Source organism: Neofelis nebulosa, chromosome 1 (genome assembly GCF_028018385.1).
Source record: "Neofelis nebulosa isolate mNeoNeb1 chromosome 1, mNeoNeb1.pri, whole genome shotgun sequence".
In the NCBI taxonomy this organism is placed as follows: Eukaryota; Metazoa; Chordata; class Mammalia; order Carnivora; family Felidae; genus Neofelis; species Neofelis nebulosa.
In genome coordinates, this window is record NC_080782.1 from 43,304,093 (window position 1) to 43,321,415 (window position 17,323).

General features: G+C 55.0%; 1 protein-coding gene across 3 annotated transcripts in view; it reads right to left on the bottom strand.

The window, feature by feature from the left end:
* The window catches only part of CAMK2A (calcium/calmodulin dependent protein kinase II alpha), a 61,068-nt gene extending 44,102 nt beyond the window's left edge, over window positions 1-16,966 (bottom strand). For 2 of the 3 annotated variants that reach the window (XM_058720059.1, XM_058720079.1), the window contains exons 1-2: window positions 16,736-16,966; window positions 3,196-3,290 (exon numbers count right to left, since the gene is read on the bottom strand). In XM_058720059.1, coding sequence (XP_058576042.1) covers window positions 3,196-3,290; window positions 16,736-16,797 — 157 coding nt within the window. In that variant the 5' untranslated portion in view covers window positions 16,798-16,966. The remainder of the gene's footprint in view (window positions 1-3,195; window positions 3,291-16,735) is intronic. The other variant, XM_058720069.1, reaches the window with a different exon arrangement.
* Window positions 16,967-17,323: the final 357 nt, after the last annotated feature.

A 17,323-nucleotide genomic window follows, 5' to 3' on the forward strand; every position in this document is an offset into this window, starting at 1 on the left:
CCCCAGTCAGTCTCCCCTGGCTGTGCCAGCCACATCCATGTGCCCAGCATGCCCTAAAATGTTAATGAATTTTTCTTCTTTTTCTTTTTTTAATGCTTATTTTTTTTGGGGGGGGGGGGAGGGACAGAGGATCCCAAGCATGGTCAACACAGAGCCCGACATGGGGCTCGAGCTCACGAACTACGAGACAGTGACCTGAGCCAAAATCACGAGTCGGCTGCTTACCCGACTGAGCCACCCAGGCACCCCTAATGATTTTTTTCTGTGTGCTGGGTGAGGCTGGGGCTAGGAAGCATCTGGAGCCCCTGGCAGGGAGTTCTCGCCGGCATATACTAGCTATCATCACTGCTGATAGGAGTCTGGGCCTCACCTACTGAATCCAACCCTCTGGGGTAGAACTAGGGCAGCTGCATTTTTTTAACCGCTCCCAAGGGGATTCAGCAGGGCTTGGGACAGGCAAAATTTGTACTTTCTGTTCCATGTCTTTATGGCTCTTTGGAACTGTTTATACTATAAGTATCTTATTTAAAAGAGTAGTTTTGGGGTGCCTGGGTGGCTCAGTCGGTTAAGCGTCCAACTCTCGATTTCAGCTCAGGTCATGATCTCATCGTTCGTGAATCTGAGCCCCATGTCAGGCTTAGCGCTGACAAGGAGCCTGCTTGAGGTTCTCTCTGTCCTCTTTCTCCCTGCCTCTCCCCTGCGCTCTTTCTGTCTCTCTCTCAAAATAAATACACATTTTTTTTTTAAAGAGTAGTTTTAAAATACATACAAGAAAACATCTCCTGGGTTGGGGAGCCATGCAACAGCAGGAGAGGCTGACCCTGGTGGGGAAGGGGAAGGGGAAGGGGAAGCCACAGCCCCCGCCCAGGGGAGGACGGATGCTCAGGGTGGGCATGGCCCCTGCGGGGAGCTGCCAAAGTCACCGGGAGTGCCAGCAGGAGAAGCTTAGGGTACGTTGCCAAATATTCAGCATCACACTGCTCCCCACCCCGGGCACCATGAGTGGCAAACAAAGAAACCTGTGAAAAGCCGCTCTTCTCCTCCCCTCCCGCTGGGGACAGGAGCGTTGGCAGTTGGCAGACTTCTTTGAGAAGGTTCCCCGGAGAACCTCCCCACTCCCACCCTCCATGCTCACCTAGGCCTGGACCACCTTCCTCTAAGGATTTCAGAGCCTCAACAAATCGCCAGAGAATGACAGGGTGCCTGGCAGTTTCCTCCTGGCACGGCCCAGAGTCTACACTGCCCGAGGAATGCTTAGTTCTACCTTCCAGAAAAGAGGCAATGCCCTTTCCATTCTCCCCCATAAACATCTGTCTCTTCCTGTCAGTGTGTGTGTGTGTGTGTGTGTGTGTGTGTGTGAGAGAGAGAGAGAGAGAGAGAGAGAGGGCAGTGAACTGCCCAAGAGCCCCAGCATCAAGGGAAGACACTGGTTCCTGACCCTCGCTCATTTTGGAGCTACCTCAACTTGCCATCCCGAGTCATGGCTCTAATCTTGCCCCCACTGTATCTCAGGGATTGGGACATCTCCTTTGATCACTAGAGACATAAAGCACAGAGAGGGCACTAGAGTGCCACTAGTCACACAGCATGCAAGGCAAACCCCAGCATTCCTGTGGCCTTCCTGCCCGCCCTGACCCCTGCCCCTGGCTCTGGCTCCAGACTTTCCACAGGTGTCACCCTTCCACACCAGCTTTCAAGCTGAATGTGTGCCATCCTGGCAGGTTCAGGGACCCTCAGAGAATCCACACACACACACCCCCAGCCTCTTCTCCCAGCAGGACACTGGCTGCCTATGGGGGAACTCAGTGACTAGGAGAAAGCGCTGGGCTCCCAGCAGCATTGAGCCAGGGGGATGAAAGGCAGCAACACACGGTCAACACGGGGCCCGCTGGGAGGCCTGCGGGGGACAATGTGAACATCCTGTAACAGCCTCCGTGAACCCCACACCTGCTGGGCTCCAGCCCAGACGCAGCTGCTGCCTATGCCGGGCAAACCCCTGGACACTATGCCAGCCCCTCGCTCGGCGTCCCCCAGGCTGCACCTGCACCTGCCTCACCCAACAGAATTCCCTTCGCCTCCAGGGGACCCCCAAGGCAGCTAGACACCATTCAGAGCAGGAATTGGAGTTTTGAAGATAACCTTCCCCAACCCACTGACCATGGTTACTGCCCTTCCCGCTCTAACCACGTGCTCAGGGCAAGAAGCAAGGCTCCTGGGCAGGCTTTCCAAGTTCTAGTGTCCACACGGATCACCAGTGCACCTTGTTAAAATGCACATCCTGATTCCTTAAGTCTAGAAACAAGAAGCCTTTCTAACGATCTCCTGGTGACGCGGATGCTGCTTGTCTAGGACCATTTCCGAACTGGAATGACCCAGGGATCTCTTCCAAACCCAGGTCCCACCTCACACAGATTAAATCACAACTTCGGTGGGTAGGAGCCAGGCATCAGGAGTTTTGGAAACTCTCCGGGGGTCCCAGGGTGAGGACAGTTTGGGGAGCCACCGTTCTAGGGAAAATTTAGGGATAAGAGAGTGGATTTGCGTGGCTGCAGCAGAATGTACTTGGCGTTAGCTGGCCTCTAGTAGAGCACTGGGGTGTGTTGGGTGCTATCCTAGGTACTGGAAATAGCAGGGACTGAGACCCATCCCTACCCTCTTGGAGCTTAGAGTCAAGAGGCAAGATGGATGTGAAATCAGGGACCAAGTCAGTCAATGGGATAAGTCCAGGTTGGGGTAAAGCCACAAAGGTAAACAGTAATAACATATCAAATAGGGGAGACCCCTCAGATTTGGGGGTCAGGGAAGCCTCTCAAAGGATGGGACATTGAGCTGCGACCTGAAGATTTAGAAAGGATCAGGCTTGTAAGGAGCCAGGTGAGGGAGTCCCAGCAGAGGGAATGGTGGGTGCAGAGGTCTGGAGATGAGAGAAGGAGCAAGTGGCAGAAAAACAGGGAAAGGAAGTCCTACCTGGAGCCTTTGCCTTCATCTGGGTGGGAGGCAGAGAGGCCATGGCCTCCGGTCTAGATCCCCGAAGGAAGGAAAATGGAGGGGTCTGCGCTCATAATACCCACAGGAGGAAGCAGCTCCCTCCTGCAGTATCACCCAGGGGGACAGACCCAGGTCCTGGCTCTAACCCAAGGGGTAGAGGGTAGCAAGAGCCCCAGAGGGCGGGCGAGGCATAGGTCTCCTACCTACCTCTGGCCGACAGCTTCTTGGTGTTGATGATCTTAGCAGCATACTCCTGGCCAGCCAGCACCTTCACACACCTGCGCACCACCGAGAAGGCTCCCCTGGAAGGACAGAGAAGGCGCAGGGGGTAAGGAAGGGCCCAAGGGACGCATCGCTGGGACAGACCAAAGCCCATGCGTCTGCACCATGCTGGCTAGGGAGACCTCCTGCGGGGCTGCAGGAGCTCCCGGGGACAACTGTGGCCTGACTCGGGGACGGGGCAGGGCTGGAGACCCAGGACAACCACTGGGAGCAGATTATCAGGGCCTTGGCCTCACGAGAGACGAACCTTGCAGAGTTGTAGTAAGTTGGGCTCTCCAAGTTGTAAAACATTAGAATCGTGTAGTGTGAGAATCATAGCATCCCGGACTCTGAAAGATTTTACTTTTTCATTCTTTGAGTAGGTAACATATCAACATGGTTCAAAGTTCAAAAGATTGGAAAGACTCCCTCCCACCCCTGTACCCCAGTCTCCGAGGTCCCGTCCCCAGGGACAGCCAGTGTTACCAGGTCCTTGAGCAGCTGTCCACAAGTACTCTCCCCCACACAAAGGTACTGGAACTTGCAGACTGTTCTGCACCCTCCTTTTTTTTTTTAAAGTCTATTTATGTATTTTGAGAAAGAGAGGGGGAGACGGTGAGCAGGGGAGGGGCAGAGAGAGAGAGGGAGAGAGAGAATCCCAAGCAGGCTCTGTGCTGTCAGCGCAGAGCCCGACCTGGGCCTCCAAACCACAAGCTGTGGGATCATGACCTGAGCAGAAACCAAGAGTCGGATGCTTAACCGACTGAGCCACCCAGGCACCCCCTCACCCTACCTTTTTTCGGTAGATATCTTGGAGATACTCCTTCCAAATTGTATATGTTACAAGAGGGGTACCTGGGTGGCTCAGTTGGTTGAGCATCCGACTCTTGATCTCGGCTCAGGTCATGATCCCACAATTCGTGGGCACGAGCCCCACACCAGGTGTAGAGCCTGCTTGGGATTCTCTCTCTCCTTCTCTCTCTGCCCCTACCCTGCTATCTCTCTCTCTCTCTCTCTCTCTCTCTCTCTCTCTCTCTCTCTCTTTCTCTCTCTCAAAAATAAACAAAGATTTTAAAAATCTTTAAAAAACACAAAAAACAAATTGTCACATAAAGAGCTCCTCATTATTTATTCATATGGCTGTCCTATAATTTACCTAGCCAGTCCCCTATCACTGGGCAATTAGGTTAGTTCAAACCATATTACAAACAATGACTAACCTTCTATGTGTGCCTCAGAATTACTTTTGTCTTGTGTGCAGCTGTCTGTGGATAAACTTTGAGAAACGGTGTTCCTTGGTCAAAGGGTAGGTGTTATCGGTAATTTCAACAGATAATGAGAGATTATCCATCTTAGAGATTGTACCAACCTACTTTCTCTAGTATGTGAGGGGACCCTTTCCCTCGCCCACATCAACAGTGTATCATCAAGCTTTTTTGTCTTTGCTAGTGAGACAGGTGGAAAATGGCAACTAAGCGTAGGTTTGATCTGAGTCTCATATGATTAAGGCTGAGCCTCTTTTCACATGTTTTAAGAGGCTTCTGAGACTTGACCCTTAAAGTATCAGTGGCTGGGAAACAATCTGGAGCAAGGGATAAGTTTCAGCGCTTGCATGGGGACATTGATTACTGCCATGTGGAGTGTGGCCCATGTCCCAGATTGTTCAACTTTTTGAGAAAAGCCAGAAGTCTGGATATGTATGTGAAAATTCCCAATTTTTAAAGACTGGCACCTTATTCTTGAAAATAATTTTTTTAAACAGAGAATCTGGCCAAACAAAACTAGTTTGAGGGTTAGATCTTGTAGCCAAGAACTATGTCATACCCCCTCCCACAAAGGTCATCTGGTCCAACTCCTTCATGTCACAGACGATAAACCTTCCCTGCCCCTAAGGAGCTGGACACTGACCGTAGGCACCACCCTTAGCCCCCTAACCACAGACTAAAGGCAAGAAGCAAGTCTGTGGGCAGGTTTTCCTTATTTTATTTTATTTTATTTTATTTTATTTTATTTTGTATTTTGTATTTGAGAGAAAGAGAGAGAGAGACCATGCACAAGCGGGGTGGGGGGTGGGGGCAGAGGGAGACAAAGAGAGAAAATCTTAAGCAGGCTTCACGCTCATCTCGGAGCCCAGCGCAAAGTTCGGTACCAGACCCTGGGATCAAGAGCTGAGATGAAATCAAGGGTCAACCCTCAGTGCTCAACAGCCATCCAGGTGCCCATCCCAGTTTTAAGGTGTATGTGAATCACCAGGGTGTCTTATCGAAATGCAGAGTCGGGTTCCTTAAGTCAGGAGTAGAGCTCAAGACTCTGGGAGCTCAGCGTAGAAGACTCGAGCAGCTAGCTGTAGGCAGGGCTAGGTCTGGAACTCTGGTATTTGCTCTCCCTCACCAAGGGAGCCCGCCACACCCAGGTTCCTGACGTGGCCACATCCTCCAACGCTGATGCCCTATCCTCAGCATACGGGTAGGTCCAAGCCCAGGAGGCCTGCAGGCTGGCACAGACACCCTCCCTACGTACACCCTGGGCCCGGTGTCACTGGTTTCACGTCTGGGCAGCATGAATGGAGAGGGTGGGAGACTGAGGAGGGATGAGGAAGAAAGTGCCAGGAGGGGGCTGGAGACCAGGAAATGCTACCTCTAGGAAAGCCCTAGAAGGCCAGAATTCCTGGGCAAGTAGAAAGTCTCACACAGCAATGGACCTTCCTTGAGGTGGGCACCACACTGCCCCCCACCCCGACCCCCCCACACACACACACACCCAGGAAAGCAGCAAGACCTGGGTGCCTGGCCTGTGCTCCCAGAGCACTCCACACCCACCCATCTAGCCCAAGTTCACGGCTGGTTGCTCCTCCTGTCCCTCCCACCTGACGGTAAGTTCCTGAGGGCCAGGACTTTCACTTGCTGCTCCACGTGCCTGTGCCCCGGGGAACCCAATGTCTACTGCCCATAGGGCTTCCATAAATGTTACTTGCAGAAACAGGAGGTGGATTGAATTCGCAGTGGGAGGGACTGAAACCAGACGGGGAAGGGGATTTTCCATCGGAGGTGTTAGGAATAGGAACAGGCATCTGAAGAAGGTAGGGCACAACGCATCTCTCAAAGAGACGACAGACAGACAGGCGGGCGGGCCTAAAGACCTTCAGGTCCCTGCCCAGCTGGAGTCCTCGATTCTCAAAAGCCTCAAGGGACAGAGTGTTTAAGGTGGCCCCTCTGGGAAAGGTTGGAGAGCCCCAGTGAGATCAGGGGGCAGGGAAGGAGAGAGGCTGTAAGCTCCTGGGTGCAGGGCGGAGTCTTGCCCCAGTGACCAGCATCTAGCCCATGTCCGGTCTGGAGCCTGGAGTTCAATTAATATGGGAGCGAGGGATGGAGGGATGGAAGGGTGGTGGGAGGAAGACAGGAAAAGAGGGATAGACATAATTTCTCCACTAAAGAAATAAATGCTAATTAAGAAGTAAAAAAAACTAAGTAAAAATATCCATTCCAGGTAAAGACCTTAGACCAATGGTTGCCAAACTGGTTGCTCAGGAATCCCCTGGAGATATTTTTAAAATACATATTCCAAGGCCCCATCCAGACCTACCAAATCAGAGCCTCTGGGCAGAGGCACAGGGGATCTGTATTTTCATTGAACACACGGGTTCAGGTGATAGTTTCCCAGCCAACTGGGCTGTCCTTCCTGCCCTCTGCGGGAGTCCTCCTAGATGCCCTGTCTCCGGACATCAGCACTGAAGGGGCTGGCACATGTACTTCTGTGCAGGGTGGCTTGACAGGCGCGTGAGCCTGGGCTCTGCCTCAGGAGCTGAGAACCTAGGAGCCACAGCTATAAAACAGTAGAAGGCACATTTGCTAAACTTCCTTCCTGGAACACAGCGCCAAGCTTTGGGGTAAGTCTCAGCTTCTAGCTGGGGGTCCTAACTAGGTTCTAACATGGGGAGGGCTGCTGCAGGGGCCATGTACCCCCTGAAGGACATCCTGCGCCTCTGAAAGTAGGTATGTGCATTTTTTTCTGGGGCAAGGATGCATAGCTTTTAGCAGCAGCTCAGAGGGAGGAGTTTATCAAAACCAGTTCAGAGCTACTGGTCCAGAGGGCACCAGCCTCCCACGTACCCAGAAGGCATCCTCCTTTCAAATGCATGTGCACCACTAAGCTCCTTCTTGAACACAGCAGCCCTGTGAAGTGGGAATTATCATATCCGGCTGGCAGGTCGATGGGCAGGAGCTTGGAAACAGGACAGGGCAGAGAGGGGAGGAGGCCAAGATGGGGAGGTCAGCGTGGAAGGGAGTGACCAGGGGTCCTGAGAGGGAGGGAAAGCAGGTCACAGAACGTGGTCAGGGAGGGGTGTGTCTGTGAGACAGACAGACCCAGAAGGGACAGAATCGCAGCTCTCAGCCCTGCTGGGAGGTCTTGGGCAGGGGTCTGCCCCAACACAGGCCTCCCCTTCTTTATCTGCAGCACGGGAGTCGGGGTGTAGATGAGGCGAAATAGCACAGAGCCCTCTCCATCTTTAATATTCTATACCAGCACCGTCCAACGGAATGTTCTGGGATGGTGCAAATATTCCGTGTCGTCCAACGCGGCAGCCGCTAGCTTCATATGCTCATAGAGCACTTGCAATGCGGCTCGGAGGACTGAAGAACTGAATTTTTTATTTTATTTCATTCGAACAGCTATACGTGGCTAGTGACCACCGTGTTGGGTAACAAAGTTCTAGAAGAACAGGCATTCCCGAACCAGACCAACCAGAGTTCAAATCATGGTGCCGCCACTCACCAGCAAGCCCCTTAACCTCAGTAAGCCTGTTTCCTCCCCTGTGAAGTGTAGCCAGGAATAGTACTCACCCTGTGCAGTTGTTTCAAGGATTCAATGAGATAATAAGGTATGCAATAGCTTTAGCACAGTCCCTGGAGTCTAGTAAATGCTCAAGAAACATCGCCTTTTATAGGCATCATTATCTACGAAGTGATGAGAACAGCTGGCTTCATCAGAAACAAAATGGACCCCGTTTGCCAAGCTCAGAGAAGGAGGAAGTCAGGAGAGGAGGTTGTGGGGGCCACGGTGAGGAGGGGAAGGGCTGCTCCCCAGGGCAGAGCAGCGTGCCCCTGTGGGGGCGGGGGGTGGGGGGCACAGGCAGGCAGGGAGGCCCTGCTCTCCAACAGACAGATGGAGAGGGCACGGTGAGAGTGGGTCCAGCATGGCTGAGAATGTGGGAACGTGCTAATGGGCCGTGAAAAGCAAGATTCACACTGGGAAATTGCTTTCTGGCTGCCTGGCAGGCTCGGTGTCCTGGGAGTTGCTGGCTGTCAGCCCACGGGGGGCTCACCACTCTCTCTGGCCTGAACCAGCCCAGAATGCTGACGTTGAAGCCAGGTGAGCACGGGGAGCATTCGAGGGGGGGGCTTGAGAGACCTGGGCCCTCGCCCAGCTTGGCTACGAGCTTCTTATCCTCTGGGCCTCAGTTTCTCCATTTGAAAGATGGGGATGAGGACCCGCAGCCACACTTCCCCCTGGGCCATTTGGGAGAAGTCTCTCCTACACAGGGATGGGGAGAGGTTCCTGCTACCCAAGACAACTTCCTCTAAAGTAAACCTCCCCACCTTTACCCCGAGCTGCCCAGAGCCCAGGGCGTGCCCGTGGGTCTCAGCAGACAGAAGACAGTTTCTGGGGGCCTTCTGGAAACAGCACAGTCACAGAACCCGCACCCTCCTCCACTCTGGACTCCTTAGGGGGGTCTGATTGTCAGGGGTCCGGACAAGTACTAGGGTCTTCTGTTCACTGGCTGCTTCCTCAAACACACAACAGGTCTCCCTTATTCTGGAAAAATAAATAACCATTCTGCTCCCCCCCCCCAAATTTTTAAATTGAAAACCAAGAACTTCTCTCTCGACCCAACAGCTTGGGCCATTTCCTTCCTCCCTCTTTGCTGCCAAACTTCCAGAACAAGTGTCCGACATCCGCTGCCTCCTCTTTCCACCTCCCACACTCCATGAACCCACCACAATCTGGTGCCCACCCCCGGGCTCCCTGGAAAAAGCTGTGCCAGGCCCGCCCACCCAGTGCCCCTCCCCCCCGCCCCTGCAGCCCCAGTGGGCCTGCTCCCCCTTGCCTGTCCCATACCAGGAGACATCTGGCCCACCTCCCTTTTTGTTTCTAGGTGGCTGCACTCTCCCTGGGACCTTGCCCTGCTGCCAGTGCCTTCCCCTGCTCATCTCCCCCCAGATCATTTCTCCCCGTTCTCTCTCCACCGTCCTCTTACCACCTCCCTCCAGCCCCTCCACCAGGGCATCAGCTGGGATCTCTGGGGAGGGTCTGGGCAGTCATGAGCACACATAAAATTTAAACAAAATGACTCTGTGTCTGCGTATTATCCTGGGCAGAGCATGCATATCTTCCATCAGCTTCACAAAGGATCTGTGACCCCACCACCCCTGCAGATAGTAAAAGCCACTGACCATCATGCAAGATTGAAACCTGCTTCTGTATAGCCCCTCCTGCCTCCAGAATTCCAGTCCCGAGTTTCTAGCTACTCATCATGTTGCTTGGATGCTACGTGACAGGCAACTCATAATCAAAGTCCAGTCTCCTCGGGAAAGTCTCCTCACCCTCAGTTAAAATACCTAAGCATTCCACCTCTCTGAGATGAGCTGGGGTGATTCCAGAAAGTTCCAGGTCAACAGGAACCGTTATCTGTCAGAGCATCAGTGTCCGGAACCTCTTGGTGGTAACTCACAGCCCAAGTTAGCTGATCTGATCACTCAGCAGAGAGGAAGGCCTGGGGGTATGGATGCCCGAGCAGACAGAGTCAGAATGTCTGGCCATCAGAGGGGCCACGGGGTGGGCCACATGTGACCGCATCAGGAGCTGGTGTGCCCAGTGATATCTTCCCAGTGACGTCGACTTTTTCCCCATTCCACAGATGTAGAAACTGAGGTCAAGCCCTTGAACCCAGGACTCCTGACTCCTTGTCGGTTGCTCTCTCCAATACCCCACATTCTCAGATTAGAGGTGGCCCTCACCTTGGGTCCACAGATGGACTTTAGGGCAGAGGGATCTTTGAGAAATAATACACCCTTGCAGTGGGTTGTAGTGAAGCGTTTTTCTAGGAAAGTGCCGGGGGGTCGTATGAGATTCTCTGAGGGCTCCTAGATTTCCAGACCAGTTAAAAAGCTGGGGTCAGATCTGTCGAGAAACAAAAGGGATATCCTGTTTCCTTAATAACCCCTTCGAGTGCTTTAAGCAAATCCCTTCACCTTTTGGGGCCTCAGTTTGCCTATCTGTGAAGTCAACTGTTGATCATTTTTAAACCCGCTCTTCCTTTCTTCTTAGTTCTTTTTATTATTATTATAATTATTTTCTAATCTTTATTTATTTTTGAGAGAGAGAGAGACAGAGCATGAACTGGGGAGGAACAGAAAGAGAAGGAGACACAGAATCTGAAGCAGGCTCCAGGCTCTGAACTGTCAGCACAGAGCCCGACATGGGGCTCGAACCCACGAACTGCAAGATCGTGACCTGGGCCGAAGTTGGACGCTTAACCGACTGAGCCACCCAGGCGCCCCTTAGTTATTTCTTTTTAAGCAACGATGCCCTTTTAAAATAACAAACAAAACACAGCTATGCAGGTCTCCAAGTGGCAAATAGATCAGAGGAGATGGGGCTGTGGGGGCTAGGGGCCCCATTTGTTTGGTGTTCTCTCTCTTCTCCCCAGTTCGCTACAGGAGCTCGGCCCAGAACCCCACAGACTATAGCATTTTGCAGCCAGAAAATTCTAGGACCGTATTACTGAAACCTTACATCTCCCTCCTCCCATCCTGGGCTGTAGCCGCCCGCTGCCAGGGACTCAGTGTCCCACACCCCACAGGCCTGCCCCATGCCAACCCAGCAGAAGTCTTGTGGGGGACACAGAAGGTCTGGGAACCAGAAGATTCTGTTTGCCACAGGGAACAGTGAACCAACAGAAGTCCTAACATATTCCTTGTTTTGGCTGTGCATGGGTTTTCTTGAATGGGTTACAAAAAGGGAAATAGAACGATATTCACAGACCTTGGAGAGAGGACCTGAACGGACAGAAGCAGGGGGGATGATGAGGGCCTGCTTCCTCCTCAGGCTCCATCCACCTGCACACCCTGAAGCCTTCTAGAAGTTCAGAGAGAGACACTAGAGCCAAGCACCAGACAAGAAAGAGGCTGGCGTGCCCTATTCTTGTGTGCTATTGGCCTGTGCGACCTTGGGCAAGGCCCTGGCCCTCTCTGGGCCTTGGTTCCCCATCCGTAAGACAAAGGAGCACTCCTCACTCCAGTACTCTGAGTGGGACTGAGTGTGTGCTCAGGAAATAGAGGCAAGAGTCACAGACATGTTTCTCCTTTTACGTGACCCCAAGGCCCTCAACCTTCTCCTGCAAGGAAAGTTCCAGGGGCCCCACCTGATGCCTTGGGGCCAGCCACGCCCCAAGAGGGGCCGGAGGGCCTGGGCTGGGCCTCTGGGGGCTGCGCCAGCCTGGCCAAGGACGCAGGCTTCCTATTGTGCCCCAGAGAAGCTCAGAAGCTCAGAATGCAACATGGGCCACATGCATGCTGGAGAGGGTGGACCATGGCAAAGGGGCCTGCACAAGAAGAGGGAAGGGCAGGGCGGGGGAGCCCAGGAGCGCAGCCCGCATCATCTTGCTCCCCCTGCGCTGGGAGGTAGACCTGGGCTGGATGCCCTCTTGGAACCGGTGTGTGCGTGTGTGTGCGCGCGCGTGCGCGTGTAACCGGATGCAGGCATTGCATTCCAAGGCTCTGGCCTCACCCCACTGAGGGCCGGGGCCCCAGACTGCAGGGGTGCTGGCAGCAGTGTCACTGTGTGCTTGTGCAGGGAGGCAGGCGGGCAGGAGGGAGGCTCAGCAGAGTGTCAGTGTGTCTCAGCCTGTGTGGGGGTGGCTGTGCGGGGGTGGAGGGCTGCGGCATGCACCAGAACATGTGCGTGCCTGCCGCTCGGATGGTTCGGAGGGGGAGGAAGGAAAGTCTGTCCCTTTCCCTGTTCCCGTCACCCCTCCCCACCTTGAAGACCTGCCCCCCCCCTCTCCAACTTCCCATCCTTGGCTTTTGGCCCCTGAGAATGATCTGGTCCCCTACCTTGGCTTTGCCACTGCCTCTCCCTGTGGCCTTGGGCTATTTCTCTCTGGGTGTTGGTCCCACCATCCAGGTTATAAATAGCGAGTGTGGACGGTCCTTCCAGTTCTCATGTTCTTTGCGTCTGAAATTTCCCATGTGTGTCCCCCACAGAGGGAAGCTAAGGAGGGCAATACCTCTCATGGGGCATTTCTGCATCTGCAGAATTATTCTGATCCCCATTTTACAGATGGTAAAGTTGGGGCTCACAAAGGACCAGGGATCCACACAGGGTGGCCCGGTAAATTTGAGGCGGAATCATGTTTGAACATAAGCCTCAGCTCAGCGTTCTCTTACCCAGAAGGTTATGGCCCCTCTTCCCTGGGAGCATTCCCCCGACACAGCAGCGAGAGGGGTCCCTATCATGAACCGTCTCCCCACCATGTCCCGGGTGCCAGACACCGGCACAGCGGCCATTCCACCTTCTCAAGCCTTGGTCTGCTCATCTGGCAGGTGGGTGAGTAAGCCCTCTGCTTCCCTCAGAGACAAGCTAATGGCTGGAGAGGTGCTTCACCGGCCCCAAAGCACTGTGAATATGAGGTTATTCGAAGCAAAATGCAAGTGTACCTCCATCTTTGGGTGGTGTATGGATGGCCAGGTGTTTCCTCTCCCCAACATTACCCCATTGAGGCTCCTAACAGCTCAGCTGGGGAAGGATGGGATTGTGGAGCACACTGGCAGACGTTAGAGCTTGCATGTCACGCAGGATCCTAAGCACCCAGGATGCTGGCCCCCCAGTGTGGGGAGCAGCCTCTAGGCCCCATGTCCCCCACTGGTCAGCCCGGCCCAAGCCCAGCTCCTGATACACAGCTGAGGGCGTAAGAGCGGGCAGGGGGCTCCGGAGCTAGCTCTGGTCCGTCCCTCTGCCAACCTGGCTGGCCCCTGGAGCCCCTCCCTCCGCCCAACACTACCCTTGAGTCAATTTCAGATCCCAGTTTCTAGAGAAAGAGTGGGCTGTGCTCGCTCTCTAGTCTCCCTCCCTCTCCCTCTCTCAAGTAAAATCTCCTTCGGAGGCTCTTTCTGGACGGCTGCAGAGCAATTCTCTGCCTCCCTAACCTCTCCTAGTAGTGGGATTCCAAAGCCCAGAGAATGTCAACGGCTGGAAGAGACATCCTCCTTTCCCGGCCTCCTGGAACCTGACCCCTTGCCCCGATCGTGGTCTTCCCAGAAGACAGGCTCTGCTGAGAGCTCTGCCCAGACCGCACCCCACCCAGCTGACTGACCGCCAGGTGGGAGAGAGACAGCTTCTCTTACATCTGTAGCCCACCCCATCCTGGGCTCCTAGAAGGCCTGCATCATAAGCCAGTCCTCACCGAGTAGGGCGCCAGGAAGCCCTCGAGAGGCACACGCCCTCCTCTCCAGCTGGGCAGCCCAGGGCCCTGCGGGAGGTCCAAAGGCTCCCATGTCCCCTCGCAGGACCAACCCAGCTGCCTCTCCAAGGCCCCCTGCCAGTGATCTGAAGCAGGTTCCTGGAATAAGGGACTCAGCTCCTGCATGGTGACCGCAGTGTCCCAGCTGGCAGGGACTGTGGGTCAAGCATCCAAGGCCGGGCCCTGCAGGCATCTTCCTCGCTTCTCCCAGCAGAAGAGGAGCTTGGTCAGGCCCCTCCCCCAAGCTGGGCAAACTCCAGACAGAAGGTAAACATGTGGCAGGCCCCGGCCGAGGGCTCCAGCCTGCCCAGACTTTGAGGGCAACAATGATTCCAGCAGCAGCCCCTGCTGATGGCGCACTGGGTGCCAGGCCACATCTTCACGCGTGCCACCTTATTTCACCACCACAGCCTTTTTTTTTTTTTTTTTTTTTTCTTATCTCCAGACTACAGGGGGCTGTGGTCTGGCCGCTGTCGCAGAGCCACGGATGGTGAGATCCAGAGCCTGGGCCGTGTGCTGGGCTCACCTCTACCTGCCCCACAGGGCGCCTGGCCTAACGCTGCTGCGCGGAGCAAAACCCCCACCCGCTCAGTAATATGTCCCGGGGTTTCTAACCCAGCCGTGGGTTAAAAGAGGTGTGGAGCCTCATTCTCGGTAACCCTAAGCCCATCACAGCCTTCCTAATGTCCTGCAAGCTCCTGACAATGCATGCGACATTTCGTAGGTTTGCGCTTTCTTCTGGAGAAGGCAGACCTAGACTTTCGTCAGATTCCTGGAGGAATATGAGACCTAAAAACGGTTAGGAGCCCGTATGGTTCTAGAAGGGAGAGGTCTGAAACGGATTAGACAAGGCCTGGCCATGCCTGCCACCCTCGGTTCTCCTCCTGTGGCCACACCAGGGCTCCCTGTCCCCTGAAATCCTGCCCCTGCCCCGGTCCTGGCCGGCAGTGGGGCTGAGAAGGCTCCCGAAGGCTCCCTGGGCCAAGTCGCCCCCACAGCACCCAATCTGCATGATATCCATCTCCTCTCGGGGCAAAATACCACTTTTATTTTCACTTTAAGTGCCTGAGTCACATCTCAACTCCATGTCACTGCACCCTGTGACACAGTCCTCCCAGAGCCGAGCCTTGGTCATGCCCTGAAAGGCAGATCCCAGCTAATCAGGGGATCCTTGGGCTCCCGTGGGCACCGGAGCCCGGCTGAGAAGGGGCCCTGCGCACATTCAGCAGACAGCTTCAGTCCTCTGGAGCAGCTCAAAACACACTCAGAAACGCAGGAAGTCTGCAGACAAGAGTGAGCACACATCTGCACATGGGTGTGTGTCTGTACAGGGCTCCAGGGCATACCTCAGGGTGTCGGGATAGCCTGGGATGTGAATGTGAGTGTGTGTGCAGGCAGCCTACTCGTACACAGCCACAGGCCCACCTCCCACACAAATGCAGACACCAGCATAAGCTCACACATGCCTTCAACACCCACACTCCCACCCGAGCCTTTGGCCCAGGCCTCACACGCACGCACATAAACCTTTCCGTGTGCGTGGCCCCCCATCCACACCCGGATGTGCGTGTCCAGACCTCAGAGAGGTACCACTGTGCCCAAAGCCCACACGGGCATCCTTACACAGACATAGACAGCCTTACACAGACACGGACGTTTGCACACACCCAGACCCCACACACGTTTGCCTGCTGACGTGCATGTAGCTCTGACCTGCCACACTCAGGCACACACAGTGACGCCTATTCACGCCTTCACCCCCATGCAAATCAGCCAGTGGTACCCCTTGGGCCACCTGCACGCACCCACTCTTGGCGGCCTTACACACGAAGGACACCCCACAACCCCCTCCTGCTGCACACATGTGAACACTTGCCTACCCTCTCGGGGCACGCAAGTGTACCCCAGAGTCAGTCTTTACACAACACACACCAAAATGTGCACTGGGTGCACACATCCGGACCTCACCCCGGCACACATCTGCTCACAGGGCCCCTCTCCCCTGCACTCCTGCTGCCACAGCAAGGACCACCCGGGGCGCTGGAGCTGCTTTCCCAAGGGGCAAACTCTGCCTCCAAACTATACCCCTACCCTGATCCATTCCTGGGTCCTCCACACACCTAGCTGGGGGCAGCCAGAGTGTTTCCCTGACACTCCACGACTTACTGGGCCACCCCAGGGGGCTTTTCCCCCCGTACGCTCCCACCCTTCTCCCCCCGCCAGTCATCAGAGGCATAAAATGAGCTCTGGAGCTGGACAACTTTGCCAAGGGACCAGAGCCCGTATACCACTAGCCCCTGAAATGGTAGTGCTCCCCCCCACCCCACTTGCCTGATTGCCCCTCCCCACCTCCCAATACCCAGGAAGCCTCACCAGTCCCTCGGTTATTAACCCCTGCTGTACCGATGCCCTCACGCCAAGAGGAGTTGGGAGGAGGAAGATGGGGAGGGGATGCGCTTTCAGGGAGAAGTTGGCCACTCTGCACAGTCACCATTGGTGCCTAAAGTCAGAAAGGACTGCCTGGGAGGTGGTGAACTCTCTCCCATCAGAGGTGTCCAAGTTGAGGCCAGATGAACACCTCAAGAGAAAGTCGGCAGGGGGTTCCAGCCCTGGACTTAGCAGCCTGGGAAGATTTCTTTTTAACCCTGAGTTTCTAAAAACCTGTGTGTGCCCAGTCATGTGCCCCCATGTATGTGTGTGTGTGTGTGTGAGCGTGTGCATGCACGCGTGCACCGGCATGCACCATCCACCTTTCACCCCTACACACACACTCACCTGGCTGGCCTTGGCACATCTGTGCACCCACAAACATGCCTACACCCAGCTCCGGGCACTTTGCACAGGCAAGCGTCCCCAAACACACGCAGACTTCCTCCCTATGGGTACACAGGAAGCACGCAGGTGCACACCCCCTGCCCGTGACGCTGACCCCCTGCACCCTCCAGAACTCTCTGAGGTGCAACTCACTTTCCCAGTTCCTCGAAGAGCTGGTACTCTTCTGTGAAGCGGGTGCAGGTGATGGTGGCCATCCTGGCGCTGGGAGGGCAGGCGAGGCTTGGGGCTGGAGGACCAGGACTGGGGCGCTGCTGCTCTGCACCCGGAACTGGGGACCACTCGCCTGCCTGCGCTGCCGAGCGCGAACCAAGAACCAGCTTGACTGACGAGCCCGGGGCTTCTGAGCAGGGCACTGTGGCTGCTCACAGCCTCGCGAGCCTTCGTCAGCATCCAGGTCCCCATGGCAACCACCTCCGAAACGCCCTGTTCCCGTTGCCCCGGTAACTGCCTCCCCAACACCTGCCTGCCTTCCACTGCGAAACCTGCTCCCGGACGCCCTGGCCCTAACCACACAGAATACTGCAGGCCTGTGTGGGCCCAGGGCGGGTGGACCCAGCACCCCCTGAGGTGATGGACTGAGGGAGGGGTCTGGAGAGGGGGAGAAGAACCAACTTAATCCACAAGTGATCTTCTCTCTTCCCACCTCCCCCACCTCCAACTGTGGGTCCCTTGTAGCAGACAGGATGGGATTAAGTGGGGCAAAAAGGCAGTTGCCATGGT